Source organism: Monodon monoceros, unplaced genomic scaffold (assembly GCF_005190385.1).
Source record: "Monodon monoceros isolate NGI ecotype Baffin Bay Population unplaced genomic scaffold, NGI_Narwhal_1 Super_Scaffold_17, whole genome shotgun sequence".
Lineage (NCBI taxonomy): Eukaryota > Metazoa > Chordata > Mammalia > Artiodactyla > Monodontidae > Monodon > Monodon monoceros.
In genome coordinates this window covers 2,526,929-2,543,966 of record NW_021703773.1, presented here as the reverse complement: position 1 = coordinate 2,543,966, position 17,038 = coordinate 2,526,929, and the positions used below count along the sequence as shown (strand labels likewise).

General features: G+C 38.0%; 1 protein-coding gene across 3 annotated transcripts in view; it reads right to left on the bottom strand.

Annotated features, from left to right (window-relative positions):
* KAT6A (lysine acetyltransferase 6A) overlaps positions 1–17,038 on the bottom strand; it is a 110,377-nt gene that overhangs the window by 46,421 nt on the left and 46,918 nt on the right. For 2 of the 3 annotated variants that reach the window (XM_029226246.1, XM_029226248.1), the window contains exons 3-6: positions 8,131–8,239; positions 4,115–4,230; positions 3,440–3,521; positions 577–712 (exon numbers count right to left, since the gene is read on the bottom strand). In XM_029226246.1, the coding sequence (XP_029082079.1) occupies positions 577–712; positions 3,440–3,521; positions 4,115–4,230; positions 8,131–8,239 (443 nt within the window). The remainder of the gene's footprint in view (positions 1–576; positions 713–3,439; positions 3,522–4,114; positions 4,231–8,130; positions 8,240–17,038) is intronic. The other variant, XM_029226247.1, reaches the window with a different exon arrangement.

Genomic DNA, 17,038 nt, shown 5'->3' with positions numbered 1-17,038 from the left:
TCCCTGATTTCTGCTAACAGATGAAAATTCACATTATTTTACTTCAGGACACAGAAATGGGACTTAGCTATGACCTCAATAGGAGAAGCTATCCAGCAATCTGTACATATAACAGAAATAAACTACTGAGATTACATCAAGAGAAGAATCTGTGAAATGCTTCAATAACGTAATTTTTTCTTCCTGGTTTTTTAGGTAAAAGAAGCAATCTAAGGTAACGGTTTAGAGCCAGACCTTGGGGCCAGCCTACTGGGGTTTTAATCTCAGTTGAACACTTACTATAAACTATGCAAGTTAATCGTTCTAGACTGCAGTTTCCTCCTTTGAAAAAGGAGAGTACCAGCAGTACCTACTTCACTGGGCTGGTGGGAGAATTAAATGATTTAACACATGTCAAGCACTTAGAACAGTGAGTGCCTTGGTACTTTATTAAGGGCTCAGTAAGAGCCATTATTATTACATAAAAGTGGCAGCTGTGACAACTGCGTGTCTTTTCGCAGAGCAAACAAGTGAACCCTGTGCTACAGAGAAGACCCTACGCTCTTCTCCCCTCACCTTGCCACAAGTACAACTTACACCGTGTTTTGTTTCTTTAACCTGTTTTTTGGACGTCCTATTGGATTAGCATAGCGCCGTTTTATCTGTGCCGCCTTCTTCTGTAGAAGTTTTCGTCCTTTTTTCCTAGGTCGACATATCTGACATATCCACATGCCTATAAAGAAAGAAAATTCCACATAAAAGCATAATGGACATAAATACAATGAAAGAGTTCAGATACTCTAAGCCAGGAGTTCTTAACCTCTTTCAGGTCAAGGACTCTCATTTGAAAATCTGATAAAAGCCCCCCAGAAAAATAAACATGAAAACATACACACACAAAATTCTACAAACAACTGGAAGAGACTCACAAATATCCTGAAGGCCACACATGGCTGAAGTCCACTGATCCTCACTTTATACCCAGAACCCACATACGGGCTTCTAATTACTGTTCTGCAAGAAAAGAAGCCAGGTTCCCATAGAGGAATGGCTGAGTCCAGGACTGGAGCTGGGAAAATACAAGATAACCTGGAACAGCTTGTGGTGCCAGGAAATAAAGAAGAGCTCAACAGATGATGAAGGCATGTGAGAAGGACCCAGAAGCCAACGTGAAGGAACTCCCAACAGCCAGATCTGGGTCAATCCAGAAAAAAAGGAATAATCACAGCAATGGACTATAAGCCATAGAATAAAATAAATATCCATGAGTCCATAATGATTTGAATAGCTGAATAAATAAATAAGTGGGAGAAAGGGATCACTCTTACTTTTTTTTTTTGGGTGGGTTTTGTTGTTTTTACATGTCCATTTATTAAACAAGAACTCCTTCATGACAATTTAATACAGTATTTATTAACAATTACTGTTGAGAAAATTATTTCCCCCTACATACAAAAGTACAGATTTGAACACTATGAAAACAATCAGGACAAGTACCATGAAAAATTGGTTCTTCAAAAGAAATAAAGGGGGAAAACTGAGGGCAGCACGAGGCTTTGTCTGCTGTCAGGGACAAACCAACAGGAGCAAAGGCTTTGGGGTCCCCAAGCCACTCCAAATGGATAGAGTCAAACCTGGGAGCCCGTGGGAGCCAGGTGGTGCCCACCCCAGGGCATCCATATCGGCTTCAGAAGCCAGGATGGGAGCTCTGACAGCAAAAACCAAAGTCTGACAAACAGGCATCACCTCTCAGATCATCCCACAGCTGGGGATCACTCTTTCTTATAGCAGAACTGCAGTTAGTAAATGTAGAAGAAATGATGGAAATAGAAAACTCATCACTATGTAGACAAACACCACAGTAAAAAGTGGTGCATGCACGAATCAATGACTGATGCTAAAGGAGATACAAAGCAGAAAAGGAGTAACTTTAAGGTGTCTGTCAAGTTTCTCCACTATAATCATGTGATCCAAGTTAACACCACTAGTAATAAGACACACCAGTATAATATACCCCTGTTATGATACACTAAGAGGGCACAAGATCACTTCGCTAGTATTCTTGTCAAACTGCATAGCCTCAATCTAATCATAAAGCAAGAGACAAACCCAAAATGAAGGACTTTCTACAAAATACTTGGCCAGTATTCTTCAAAAGTGTCAAGGTCAGGAAAGAGAAAATCTGAGGAACTGACTGGAAGAGAGTAAGGAAATATGACAACTAAATGTAATGTGACATCCTGGATTGGATTCTCAGGACCAGAAATTCAAATAAGGTCTGTAGATTAATCACATCAGATCAATGTTAGTTTCCTGGTTTCAATAACTGTAAGATGTTAACATTAGGGGAAGCTGGGTAAAGGGTACAATGAGAACTCTCTATACTATTTGTACTACGTTTCTGTAAATCTGAAATTATTTCAAAATAAAATGTTGCCTGCTTTAAGCTTCCATAAAACTTCTTTTGTAGGCATTAAATACACAGGAATGAAGTCCTAAGAAAATCTTTACTATCTTGAAGGATTCTCAGAAGGCCTTTTGTCCACATTCAAGTAAATGGAAGAGGTAGGAAATGAGGGATACTTATTCTTCCAATACATATAAATGTAGGCTCTTCAAAAGGTGACAATCTATAGTGGCACAGAGGGACTCAAGTAAAATCCTAAAGTGGAATAACTTGGCTGTAACTAAGGTTGAGTCCCTTTCCATCAACAGGAAAAAGTTCTTCAAACAGACACATCAAGTATCCCATAAGCATTTTACTTAAGAAACCTATAAATCACAAAATCCGAGTTGAAAATGGAATTTATGGTAAGACAAAGCAGGGAAGACTAATGATTTTTTTTTTTTTAAGAAACTATAAGCATACGATAAGATGGAAATCCAACCAACAGGCAACTGAATCCCAACTAAATACCTTTCAAGGAACAGGAGTCAAAAGAGTAGAATAACATTATTAAGCTGTATTCTTCTGATGTGGGCACCTGTTTGTTTGCAAAATGTTATAAAATTTTTAAGGTTTTCGATAAATCAGAGGCCCTAATAGCTTTAGGCCCCTCAAAAGTGATGAGCTGTGATATAATCAACATGACCTAATACAATTTCACTTCTTCCTTTCAAGAAATAGATATTTCAAACTATTACATAAGGAGGCAAGTATTTTGCCCTCTAGCTATAGAGCTGGCAAAAAATTATAAATGAACACCTTCACCCTCCATGGATACTTAAATAATGAAAACAGAGAAAACTAATAATAAATCCACACCACATAAGAATGTTAGGATGCCTAAACAGAAAGACTATCCCCACCTTTAAGGTGACTGCTCGCTCTCTTCCTACTTATACAACACCAAATAGAAAGATGCAAACTATTCTCTCATCTTAACAAAGCAGATTAAAAAGCGCTTTCACTAACCTGCCCTTTTATATTGCCAGACTGATTTCAGAAAGTATGTCTTACCTTTTGGCATCCGGGTGAGTGGCGGATCACAACACTCCATGTGAAAACCTCGGTCACAGGAATCACAAAAGAGCATGTTATCCTAAAGGAGAGAAAGAACAGTTCAGTTCAACCTTGTGAAACATGTCAGGATCATGACTTCATGAAACCTAGGAAGCTCCTTTCTGTAAAGAAGATGAGTTACCATAATAATGAAAGTTCCCTTAATTTGTATTAGTTGAGTAAACGGACAGCCTGAGTTAGCAAAAAGTTTTGCTTCATCCATCCTTAATAAAGAACTAAAGTTTCATTATTTTTAAGTTTATCCAGTAGCCAGATACAAGCTAACTTTAGTCTGTTTTAATAAAAGAAGAGAAATGGATGACTGTAATTAATATAACTGACCATCCCTAAATGAATACCTCCATATTACTCAAACAAATTTCACGAGTATTTCTTTAAAGTAGCTAGTCTCTCTGCAAACATACAATTAAGGTGCTTTAGAAACTACCTAGATATCATCCAAGTGTCAATGAGCAACTATTCTAAACTAATGATGGAGCTACTGAAGGAGCTACTGTTCTAAATTCTGCTGGACCAAGTGACTGAAAATAACCAACCAAACTTAGAGGAAAATGCCAGTTGTACATTCTATTTCTAAATGAAATATTCACATTGGAGGACGAAGATACTCACTGCATTTTTGCCTTGATCTCGACAGGAGCTGCACGTTTTACACTCGATGCACTGCCACCGTAAGGCCTTCACTCTAACCGTTAGCTCAGGGGAAAACTTTAAACAGGATGGATGACCTAATAAGGGGAAAGTTCGCAAACAAAACAACGAAGAATCATTTTGTAACTGTATTAAAGGAATGAGGTAGAAAAAGGCAATTTTCTTAAACCAAAACATCAAGGAAAACAAGAAGCCCCTGGAAGCTTGCCACACACGCCTCATCAGGACTGGGCACTCAATTCAGTTTTATGCGTGCTAAATACATCACCCTCCCCAATTTGAAAATAAAAAACTTGACAAACTCCAAACTTTTATTAAGCCTGCATTAATTAAAGCACTATGTGTGTACACATGCTCCCATGCATATGAATACAAAACATACCTGGGCCGTTTCTGGAAGAGTAACACAAAAACTGTTTACAACTGTAACATCCTAGGATATAGAGCTATGAATATTTTGCAGGAAAAGGATTTTACATTTTACTTTATACCCTTCTGTGCTCTCATTTTAAAAACAATAACATGAGTTACTTTTACAACTAAAAAATATATTTTTTAAATGCCATCATTTAAAAGTGAGTTATGGGGCTTCCCTGGTAGCGCAGTGGTTGGGAGTCTGCCTGCCGATGCAGGGGACGCAGGTTCGTGCCCCGGTCCGGGAAGATCCCACATGCCGCGGAGCAGCTGGGCCCGTGAGCCATGGCCACTGAGTCTGCGCGTCCGGAGCCTGTGCTCCGCAACGAGCGAGACCACAACAGTGGGAGGCCCACATACCGCAAAAAATAAATAAATAAATAAATGTGAGTTATGTGCTCATGATTTAAGGCACTCAAGCTAAAATTAAAACCTAAGCAATATTTCTATTGTGATCAAAATTAATAGTAACAGAAAAAAATGTTTCTTCTCCCGAAAATTAGTATCAGTTTGATTCTCAAAAACTTAGGGTAGCCAATTTGCTCTTAACTCTGAAAAGATTTATCCCTTTCCTCTAAAAATTCGTTATGTTTACTTTTCTTCAGTGAGAGAAAGGGTTGGTTAAATTATCTTCTCTCCTCTCTCTTCTATCCCTAAATAATTTTCTCTTTTAAGAGATAAGAAATTTATCATCAAAACATCACTAACATCCAAGGAAAATGGAAGAGGCGTAAAAACCTCACCCATAATCTCATCATCCTAGAATAGCAATTTTGTGTCCTACTCTTCCTTTGTAAACTAACTAAAGCCCTTGCATGGTTTTAATTATAGAATATATACGGCTTTGATTTGCTTTTCTTCATTATTTTATTCAAGCAAACTTTATATTTACATTCCTTAAACTGATTATATTCCACTGACTTGACACACTATAACCTACCTGACCATTTCCCTGTTGCAAATATTTAGACAATTACCCGTAACAGTTATTAGATCACTAAAGTGAATTATTTCATGATGATAAGATTCTTTCCTTCTTTTAAGTTAATTCCTGAGAATAAATTCCTGAAAGAGGAGTTGGTGAGATGAAATAAACATTGTTATAGCTTGAGAGGTAGACTTGCTCTGCCAAAACATGCTTCAAATCCTATGATATAATACCCAGTGCCACCAGCAAAGCACAAATACTTCACCGCAATTTTATCAGCTCCAGTTTGGGCTCTCTTATCTTTCGAGCTCTATAAAAGCTATAAAGTAACACTTCGCTGCTGCTTTGGTGTGCGCTCCTATTATTATTTGGGTAGAACGTTTTTCACACGCTCAACTCTTAAATTTCTCTCGTGTGAACTGCCTATTCATAGGCTCTGCCCCCAGACTTCACATTTAGAAATGTAAGCACACGCTCTATACTTTAGAGCTTTTGGCCCCTTGCCATATTTAATGCAATTATTTTTCTCAAACAATTCTTGCTTTTAAAAATTTGGGGTATTTTAGTTCTCAATTTGAAAAATACCAAATTTCGTATACTTGACCATGTCCATACTTTCTTCCTTGATTATTCTGATAGCCAAGCTCCAAGCAGCCCTCCTGGCAACACCACCAGTTCACGCCCTTGTGTAGTTCTCTCCCACACCAAACAGGATACTGCTGAGATGACAGCATGACTTCTAAGGTAAGTATAAGAGATGCTGCCAATTCCACCTTGCTCTTTCTCTCAGATACCTGCTTGGGGGAATCAGCTGCCACCTGTGGACACTCATGCAGCCCTATGGGAAGGTCCACAGGGCAAAGAGCTGAGGTTTCCTGTCAACAGGCAGCATTAACTTGCCAGCCAGGTAAATGAGTCACCATGAAAGCCTTCAGATGACACAAGCACAGGACCTGCAATCTTAATTGCAACCTCATGAAAGATCCCAAATCAAAACCACCCAGATAAGCCACTCCCTAATTCCTGACCCAAAGAAACAACATGAAATAAACACTGTTTGTTGTTGCTTTTAGCTAAGTTTTGTAGTAATTTATTTCTATAGCAATGGTAACTAATAGTTATTTATCTTACTAGTTCTTTAAAAGTCCCCTCTATAGTAAGATTTTCAAAGTACGCTCTTCCCTGTCTTACAGAAACTCCGAGACCACCTCAAATATAATGCTTCTTGGAAGGCAGGGCTACAACACAACCCTCTCCCTGCTCCCATTTCATTCCTACCTCACCTAAAGCAGATTCATTTTTATCTGTTTTATATATTTGAGTTCTCATGAGATTTCTGAAGGGTTCCATTGCTAAAATAGTTTGGAAATCACTGTATTGTATGACATATCACTATATTTTTGTCTAACCTTTTATGATTTTATGGTTTATATTAACTGTGAAACCACCCAGAATTCATTTTGGTTTGTCGTATTATGCTGGATATGGTCACCACTACTCAAGATCTCTTCCCACCTCCTTCTAATGCCTTCTATACATAAAAACCGAAAAGCTGAAGACTATACTTCCCAGACTCTCTTGCAGTTAGGCTCTAGATACGAATTAAATTCTACCAATGGGATGTGTTTGAGTGATTTCTGAAAGGCAGTAATGAAGCAAAGACCGTCTTCTTCCTGATACTGTTTTCTAATGAAAAGTTATGAAAACGCCAGTGTCTACTCTCCACCTTCATAGCTATCCAGAAGCAGTTGTGACGATGGCCGAATTCAGTATTTCAGCACCAGCTACAGAACTCAACGGTTCTGCAGTGACTTCCCACTTCCACCTCCTTCCAGATGGAGGCAGATGCAGTGGCTCCCTGGTGGGCCAGTTCTGCAACATCCCAGGAATCAGTCCTTGAGGCCCAGTCCAGAGCTTGCCTCTTCAGCCCTTCCAACGATCTCACAAAAACCTGATTCTAGTATTAAATTCCTCTCCCCTTGAAGTATGTAGTGTGTTTTCTGCTTTCTGGACTAAATCCTATTTGTCACTGGTATAAAACACTGACTATTAAGCCAATGATTAAAGATACTGCAAAGCCTCTTAAGTTCTTAAAATGCAGACCAAGACTATCTCTGGAATTGACAAATTAGGAGACTCTTTGCAAAACCTTTTTTAGAGCCCAGAGTTTCACACAGCTCACTAAATTGCAGTGTCAACGCTCTATTTCCCAATGTGACATATGTTAAGTTTCTATCAAGAAAAACAAATCTGTTATCATCCTGGTTCTATTCATGAAGCCTGAGGCATAAATCAAGAAAGATAAGTAGTGATTATTAAAGAAACCAGCAATAACTTCTGATTGCTGTGATTTGAACAGATGTTTGATAGTGAAATATAAAGACCAACAGAAAAAAATAAGTCTATGGAAAGCTTTTTATAAAAACAACAATAACAGCTGAGGCCTGATTTAACTTAACTGAATAAAACATTTCAACTATACATTTAAATCCCTCCCTCATCTAGAAGCTCATCTCAGGTACCTAAAACCAGAATCAAATTAAAATGTTCCTTTCTTAAGGACCAAGGGTACAAACTCCAGTCAAACATCCTCTCGCCTGAGGGCACCTGTCACAAGGACACAAGGGCTACATACCACTGTTGCCGCAGTCTGCACAGGAGATTAGTTCCTCTGGCTTCTTTTCTCGGTTTTGGTCTTTTGTACCAAGACAGAAACTACAGATGGGGATTGGTTCAGCAACTGGCTGTAAAGAAAAACACAATTCACTCAGGTACTGGGCTTTTTTTTTAGTATAAATATAAAGACATTACAATTACAGTTGTAAATTCCTTCGAGAGTTACATATAACTTTAGGACAAATGTATCCCCCTCCTGAATTTCCAACAAAGTAGGTGAGTTTTTACCAAGCTGCTTTGGCTGGGCATTTACAAACAGTCCCCATAGTGACAAGTTTGGTCCAAAAAATCATATCCCAATCATGTTGGTCACTTAGAAACTAAATGATACAGTGTGGATTAGGCAAAGCAAATCCATTACCTAAGATTGAAAACTTCAACTGAATTAAGCACAAGAAATCATAGTATCAGCCCTTAAAAGGTATGTGATGTAGGAGAAAAATAAGATGTTTAATAAGCATAATGAAAGGTAACAGTAAGTAGCTCTGTACAAATGGGAAAGATAAATTGCGACTGTGGTTTGGAGGAGAAGGGTTGAACGAGGAAGATAACACATATGAAGTGCCAGTACTTAATACATGTGTGCTATGGTATCTTAAGAAGCTTGTCCAAGGACAACAGATAGTAATTGTTAAAAGCAGGTTTAAACCTAGGTCTCTAGGTTCCTCCACAGCACTGGATGGAGAGAAAGGCAATACAGGTAGTGTAAACAAGGTGAACTTCGGTTTGCAGTCTGCCAAAGCTAGTGCTTAAAGGATATGGCTTCCGTGATGAGTGGAGGGAGGAAGACTAGACCAGTTCTTTAAGATTGCCACTGAATGTCTTATAAAGAAGTTGGACTTTATCCTGAAGAAAAGACGAACAGGTTACTGAACCAAAAGATGATCAACTGTATTTGACAAAAATAATTCCAGTAGCAATAACAAAGACCAACTGGGGAAAACCTAAAGATAGGTAGAACAATTAAACAGTGATTGCAATAGTCTGGTGAAGACAAGATAAGAAGCTGAACCAAAGCTAAGGGAAAGGAATAGGAAAACATAGCTATGGACTCAGAAACCAGCTAGTTGTGGAAGTGATAGAATAAGAATTAAACATGACTAACTTAACTGAAAAGATGGGGATGTCATCAACTGTGAAAGGTGAGTCATTTTAAAGAAGAAAACCAGGAGGAAAGCAAAGGGATGATGAATCTGATTTCAGGTGTGTTTAGTTGGAGGTACTCTCATTCACCTCTCAACTACATATGCTAAGCATTGTGCAGGACAGTGATACAAACCCCTCAAGATGCTTTTAGTCTACAGGGGAGAACAGATGTTTGCAGGTACTATGATACGGAAACAAAGGAAGAAGTGACCAAGTAGGGAAAAGTGGTATCAGAGAAAGGCTTCACAGAGGTATCTGACAGGCAGGCATACCTGAAGGGGATATTCAAAGAAAATATATAATCATACAGAACTGGATTTGGGAGATGGGAGGAATGAGCTTAGTTTGGGACTTAATGAGGTTAAAATGCCTAAGAAACATCAAAGGGGCAATGCCCATGGATCTGGAGTTCAAGAGAAAAGGTGGTCTGGAAATAAAAATCTGGAAGTCACAGACAGTCAGCCCTCCATATCCGCAGGTTCCACATCCTTGAATTCAACCAACCGTGGATCCTAATCAGTTGAATCTGGAACCCGGACCCTGCAGATACCTTGAGGGCTGACTGCACGTACAAAATGACAGTAAGGCCATCAGAGTTGATGAGTTCTCCCATGGAGAACAGGTGGAAAGAAGAAAGCCAAGGTCAAAACATCAAAATTTAAGGGACTGGCAGAGGAAAAAGCCTGAAAAGGAAATAGACTAGTCAGAGAGTTGGATGGTACATCAACGTAAAAATGTCCAACACAAGCAAACTAACAGTACTGCTCAGCCAAGAGATGAAATTGAGAGATGAACAGCAGGAAGCTGTCTTAACAACTGTGCCTGTGGTAAAGACAACCACATCCTTTCTTTATAAAGAAATATGAAAAGGAACCAGGGACTAAAGTCGGGAAAGACTTCATCCAGGAGTAGAAACTTGAAGTAACCTCTAAAGAAGGTAGAAGCAAGGTCATGAGGCTTAGGCTTTATGCTGTAGCCTCTAAGTACCACAAGAAGATTTTAACAGAGGAATGATATGAGTAAGATTTGAAGTTTAGAAAAGTCACTCTGTACGTGGTTGGAAATGGATGGGAAGGGATATGATCTATGATCCAGGCCCTGAGTACCAAGGGCCTGCATTAAGGCACTGATGAAAGGACTGGAGAAGAGACAAAAGAGGTATTTAAAGGTATAACTGGCAGGAACTGCTGGCTAACTGATTTGGGGTAGGAAACACAGTAAGAAGGACGCAAGACTAGAAAGACACCATTAAAGAAGTGAAGAGGCAAAGCCACAGAATGGAAGATATTAACTCACATTTAACCAACAAATGTTCATATCCAGTACTGTATATACAAAGAACTCTTACATGTCAATAAGGAAAAGACAGACAGAAGACTTCAACAGGTACTTTACAACAGAAAATACATATGTAATATACAAGTGGCCAATAAACATAAGAAAAGATGCTCAACCTCACTAGCCATCAAGGAAGCAGATCTTCAAGGATGGCTAAAATTATGAAGACTGGCAATAATAAGTATTGGTAAGAAAATGGAACAAAAGAAACTCTCTTACCCTGCTGATAGGAATATAAATTGACAAAACCACTCTGAAAACTACTAAAAATAAACACAGCATACCATATGATCCTGCACTTCCACTCCTGGCTATATACCCAAACGAAGTACATACACACAATATATAATAAGATATATACACAAAATGAGCAGAGCAGCATTATTCATAACACCAAAATCTACTCAAATAAAAACTACCCAAATAACTATCAATGAATGGTTACACAAATAAATTATGCTATATCCTACTACAGTAGAACATTAAACAGTAATGAAAATAAATTACAGTCAACAACGTATCACAAACAACAGCAAATGAAAGAATAGACCCAGAAGAATACATAATATATCATTTTATTTATATAAAGTTCAAAAATAGTTCTATATTATTGTAAGTCAGGATAGTGATTACACCTTTAGGGAGAAAGAAAGAGGTAATGAATTGGAGAGGGACTTCTGAGGTATAAACAATGTTACTTTTCTTGACCTGGATGATGGTTTCATGGATCTTAATTAGGAATTAAGGCATACACTTACAATCTGTGTACTTTTCTGAATATATATTTTAATTAGAAAGTTAAATTTAATTATGAACATCTATTGAGGAGGACTGTGGTACCTCTGGAATATTCTGAAAGAAATACCAATGGTGATTTAGACAGTGAAGTTTGGAACTTAGAAAAGAGGCTAGAGATAGATTCAAAAGACATGAGTGTGCAGGTGATAACTGACAATGCCCAGTGAGAGGGTGGAGGTAAGTGGAGTAGGTGGAAGGGGTAGACAGTAAAGGGAGGGGAGTGGAGAAGTGAGACAAAGTCGGGATAGAAGAGCAGCAACATTTAGAAGCATCAGAGGAAAAGCAGGCCAGAAAGGACCAAGACAAAACAGAACCAAGAGAAGGGATGACACAAGAATTTCAAGAAGCAGAGAGCAATCAAAAATCAATGTTGGGAAGATAAAGTAACTACTGGATTCTACAACTGAGAAATAGCTGGAGACCTCACTAAGACAGAGCCCTTCTCAGTGACAGGATAAGAACTGAAGTCATAGGAACCAACAAGCTGCCATGCAGGGACAGAGAGTAGACAGGAGACAGCTAAAAGGAAATGACAAAGGGTTTTGATGTGTTCTAGTTATTTCAAATGAGAAAGACTAAACCTATTTAAATGTGGAAGAGAAGACACACATGGTCCAAGAGATTCAAGAAACAAGAAATAACAGGAACATATTATGTAGTAAGGATTAGGCTACACTGTTCAATATGGCAGGCACTACAACATGTCGCTATTTAAATTTAAAATAAAACTAATTTAATCCCTCAGTCATACCAGCTACATTTAAATTGCCCAAGAGTCGCATGTGGCTACTGACTACAGTTTTGGACAGCAAAAATATAGAACTATTTCATCATTACACAAAGTTCTATTGGAAAACACTGGCTTAGAAAAGAGGATGGATTTGTAAGCACAGGTAAAGGGACTGGCCTTCGCAGACAGAATGGTGTAGATGCATACTGCTTGTAGGTGGGATGGTGGGAACAGGGAAAAGTCGAGGATGTTCACTTTCAATAGCCTCATTATTTCTGGAAAATAGGAAATAAAATCACCTGCTACAAGTGGGACAGCGACTGGCTGGACAGACCATGAGAAAGTGATAACTGACAGAGAAAACTGAGAGGTGAGACTGGCTGGGTTTAAGAACAGAGATAACAGCAACAACAGAAAAACCTCCTATCAAAATGGAAATGGACACACATTCCTCAGGCAACACAGAATCAGCAAAGTATGTATTAACATAGAATAAATTTGAAATACAGAAGAGAAAAGCTGATGAAATCCCTGCAAAGTGGCCTCTATATTTTCACTAAAATAGAAGGCTATGTTTTTGCTTAGAGAAGTAGATAGGTATGGGTTTGGGCATTTACAGAGCAGAAAAGTCTGAAAATCTGTGTGGAAAGTGACAGGGAATCACTTCGTGATGGAAAATAAAACTGTCAATCAGCCCTAACCACAAAGCTAAGATAGGAGAGAATCAATGTGTAGTATTTCCAATCAAGAAGGTTGTACAACTTTCCTTAACACCTCTGAAGCCTTGGACTCACAAAATCAGAGAACTGTAGAAAGACAAGATAAGCTAAAGGGTGGGAATTCCCCAGAATGCAAATGCAAATATTTCTACAATAGTGGGCCACAAAGTTAAGGCTGGACATCATAAGCAGAACAGGGCCTGACAAACTGAAAGCCTGAGTTAAGGACCAACAGGAATCCTGATCAAATGGAAATAAAGGTCCAGTAGAAAGTAAAAGAAACAGAAAAGTAGAAAAACTAAAGATTCTGGTTAGCAGAGGAGTGTTAGAGTTTCTGATTTCCTACGTATGAAGTTCTTGCTAATAAAGAAAACCCCAGATGGCAAATGTGCATGAATTCTTTAACATTTAGTAAACACTATTCTAGACAATTGAGGATACAATGGTGAGAAAGACAAAGCTCCCACTTTCAAAGAGTTTTACATTCCAGTTGAAAGCAGAAGAAAGTAAAACTGAAGACAATAAAAGAAGTCAAAAAGCTGGGAAAGCATGATCTTAGAAGAATCATATACATGTGTTCAACTAAGTGAAAATGATGACTGTGCCCAAGATAGGAAAGTTTTGCAAAAACTTTTTTAAGTTTTAGAGAAAAGAATATTGGTAAATGACAGCTCTCCCCACCACCCGCCCGCACACACACACAATCAGAGCTCATGGTGGGAAGAACTTCATGTCAGAACTTGTTCCATAAGAGAACAACAATCATCTGAGAAGTGGTAAAGATCAAGGACTGTGTATCAACTTGTCTTCTTGGGTCTCTCCCTACCCACCCTCTTTTTAAAATACGGATAAGAGTATGGAAAAGTAGCTCCACTAGGAAGATATGGACACAGTCCAATGTAAGGATCTGCTACTGGCAGACTAGTGGTTCCACTTTCACATAAAGTGCAGTGTATCACTTCAGCAGTCTGGCTAAAAAAGAAACAAAGCTGGGTTCAGATAAAGAATCCTGTATAACCTGCAATCGTGGAGCTGGAGAAACCTATGTTACAATAAGAAGCTACAGGGCAGAGCAGGAACAGTATCATAACTCAAATTTAGTTAACATAATTAACAGATATTAAGTTAATCTGCTGCTACTTCTGAGGGATAGATTAGACCATACTTAAGGAAGCAAACATTCAAGGATGAAGAAAAGAGGAAGTCTGAAAAACAAATTGCTCTTCTTCAGTATAGGAAATATAGTCTTAAAAAAGTAAAACTATGCAGTAATCTGTGTCTTCAAGCATATATCTTTGTCATCTAGAACCAGACAATAAAGTTCTTAATGGCAGAAATGTTATTTAAAATCATACCTAAGAAATCTTTACCAAAACTATCCCCATATGTTCCTGTATGTTCCCTGTAATATTTCTGCTGTTAATATTTTTAATATATGATCACTGCTCCATATTACTAGATTTTGTCTACCTCAAACAAAATAACTGAGTTCATTCAAGTCTTTCATTAAAGTTGGGGGAAAGGGGTGGGCAGTGATTTAGACATGCTGGCTGCATGGTTAACATGGAGCTGTGCAGGCAGTGTAACTCGGAGCTGTGCAGGCAGTGTAACTCAGTTATTCTGGTACTTATCAAACAACAACAGTCTTAGACCTTGCCTACTCCCTACACAAAACAATTTGATTATTATCAGCAATAAAAAGTTTAAACAGTATTGGTATTTACAGTGTGAAAATAAGACAGGCTGGAAAGCAATTTAAGTCAATTAAAGACATTGGTCCAAACAGACTCAAATTTTATACAGACAGATACTTTTCAGTAACACATGGCAGTACAGCCATAATTTCCTTGAACTAAACACTGTACAATGAAGATGTTTATTCTTTGACATCATAGGACCAAGCATAAAAATAATAAATATTTCAGCTACCAAAACAAAACTGAATCCATAAAGAAATACTATTACCAACAGTGATCGTGATATTTTAACTAATTGATAATTTCAGGGGTTTAAAAAAATTATTTTCAGGGCATTTTTTAAGTGCAGTTTGGGAAAGAGTAACAGTACTTTGAGGATGAGTCATTTTAGCTGATGAACTAGAAGCAAAAAAGTGGTTTAAATAAATCATCTAGGTTACAAAATAAATCTGAGGTTTTCTGTGCTGATCAAATAGAACTGCTCATCAGTTAACTGTGTGATTTGTTTTAGCATATGCCTAACCATATCGTGAAGTGCGTAAAAACTTACAACTTCAGATCATTCTCATTCCCGAAATATCACTGAGCATGAAAATCAGTGAGAAAAGCTAACACTACATTGTGTTCACTGTAAGATTTGAACCTGAAATGTACTGGGGTAGTGATATTCATAACATTTTCCAAGTAAAACTCTACCAGCTGATTTCAATTATCCTGTATCACAAAGATAAAATAAGAACAATTGATAATCCATGAGTAAAGTCTTTTAAAATATGTATAGAGATACACAATATGCAATATAATCACTTGTTCCCAGAACTGTCCAAACGTAGTCCTTATATCTGATTGTTCTCATATCTATATAAAGTAAACCTACTCCTACAGCTAACAAAACAAGAAAAAAAATTGTAGCAAATGACTTTACACACCATTGAACACAGAAGCCAGAGTGAGCCTGTTAGAAGGTAAATCAGAGCAGTCGCTTGGTGCCCCAAACTCTCCACCCAGCCCAGCACTTCCAGCTTAAAGGCCCCATGTGATCTGTACCCCCGCACACAAGCCCACAGTGGCCTCTCTGACCTAATCTCTTATTTCTCTCTCCCTCTCATTTTCTACTCCAGCCCCCTTGCTTGCTCTTTCTTTACAAGTCAACTGTTCCAGGCCTTTGCATTTGCTTTCCTTCTATCTGGAATGCTCTTCCCTAGATCCTTCTGATCTCTACACAAAAGTCACCTTCTCAGTAAGGCTTTCTGTGGCCACTCCAACACTTCAAAGCAACTCACCAGCTACAATAATTCATAAACCCCTGCCTTGCTTTATTTTTTCTTCTTAACCCTTTTCACTAATTAAAATATTGTGTGTATGTGTATCTTATCATTTGTCGCCCACTAAATGTAAACTCCATGAGGCTCTGTTTGTTGAGTACTAAGAACAGTGCCTAGCATGTAATATGCATTTGAGAAGTGTTCAATACATTAATCAAAGTACCTTGAAAAACTGGTAATAATAAGAAAAACAGTATCTCAGAAAGAACTATGAGTTGGTTATGAGCCTGATAAAGCTATGCACAGCTCAATAATACTCTTAATAATATAAAAATGCTCTACTGTTTCAAAGTAATCTCACCAAGTGATTTCATGGCCTCAATAACTAAGTAAGATTTCGCTCACAGCAACCTACTGCCATTCAATTTCTCAAAAGTAGGGGGAGATTTGTGGCAGGAGGCACTTAAATTGTACCCTGTGTCATGGGTTGCCCTAGGCTGCCTTAAGCACCACGTTGAGATCTCCACAATAATCACTGGATGGCAGCACTGAGCCAAATACAGTAGATGCTCCCATTAGTAGACAGATGGTTGAGTAGCATTCTGACTTGAGTTTTTGGAAATAACTTTGATTAAAAAAAGAACAGCAAAAATTTTGCCCAATGATCTCTATTACATGAGGCTACGCCATGAAAGAAAATAAATTTTGGACACAATCATTTAGACAATTTTAATATAATGACATTTTCTAAATGCTGAGATACATCATCTGAGATATTCCCATCTTTATTAAAGTCCAATTTTAATTTTTCCCAGACTTGACGTTAATTTTTTAATCCACTATATACCTGTCACTGTCTTCATCTTCTAATATCTTCTGATGACCTCAAATCCACCTTTATGTTGTCTCTGTTCTTAAACACTGACATAAAGGATAATCAAGAATCTGTTTTGTTGCAATTATTTCTTTCAAGACTGACCTGAATGATAAATTCTGGAATTGTGACCACCAGAATTTTCAAGGAAAAAAACCCTGCACTTAGACTTATGATTTCAGAAACCTCTAAGAGATCCTGTCACAGACTATCAGGCAATAAAGATTTGTGACTTCTTAAAAGCTACAAATTCTCTTTTTATGACCACTAGAAATGATTGAGACAAGTTAGCAGAGCCAA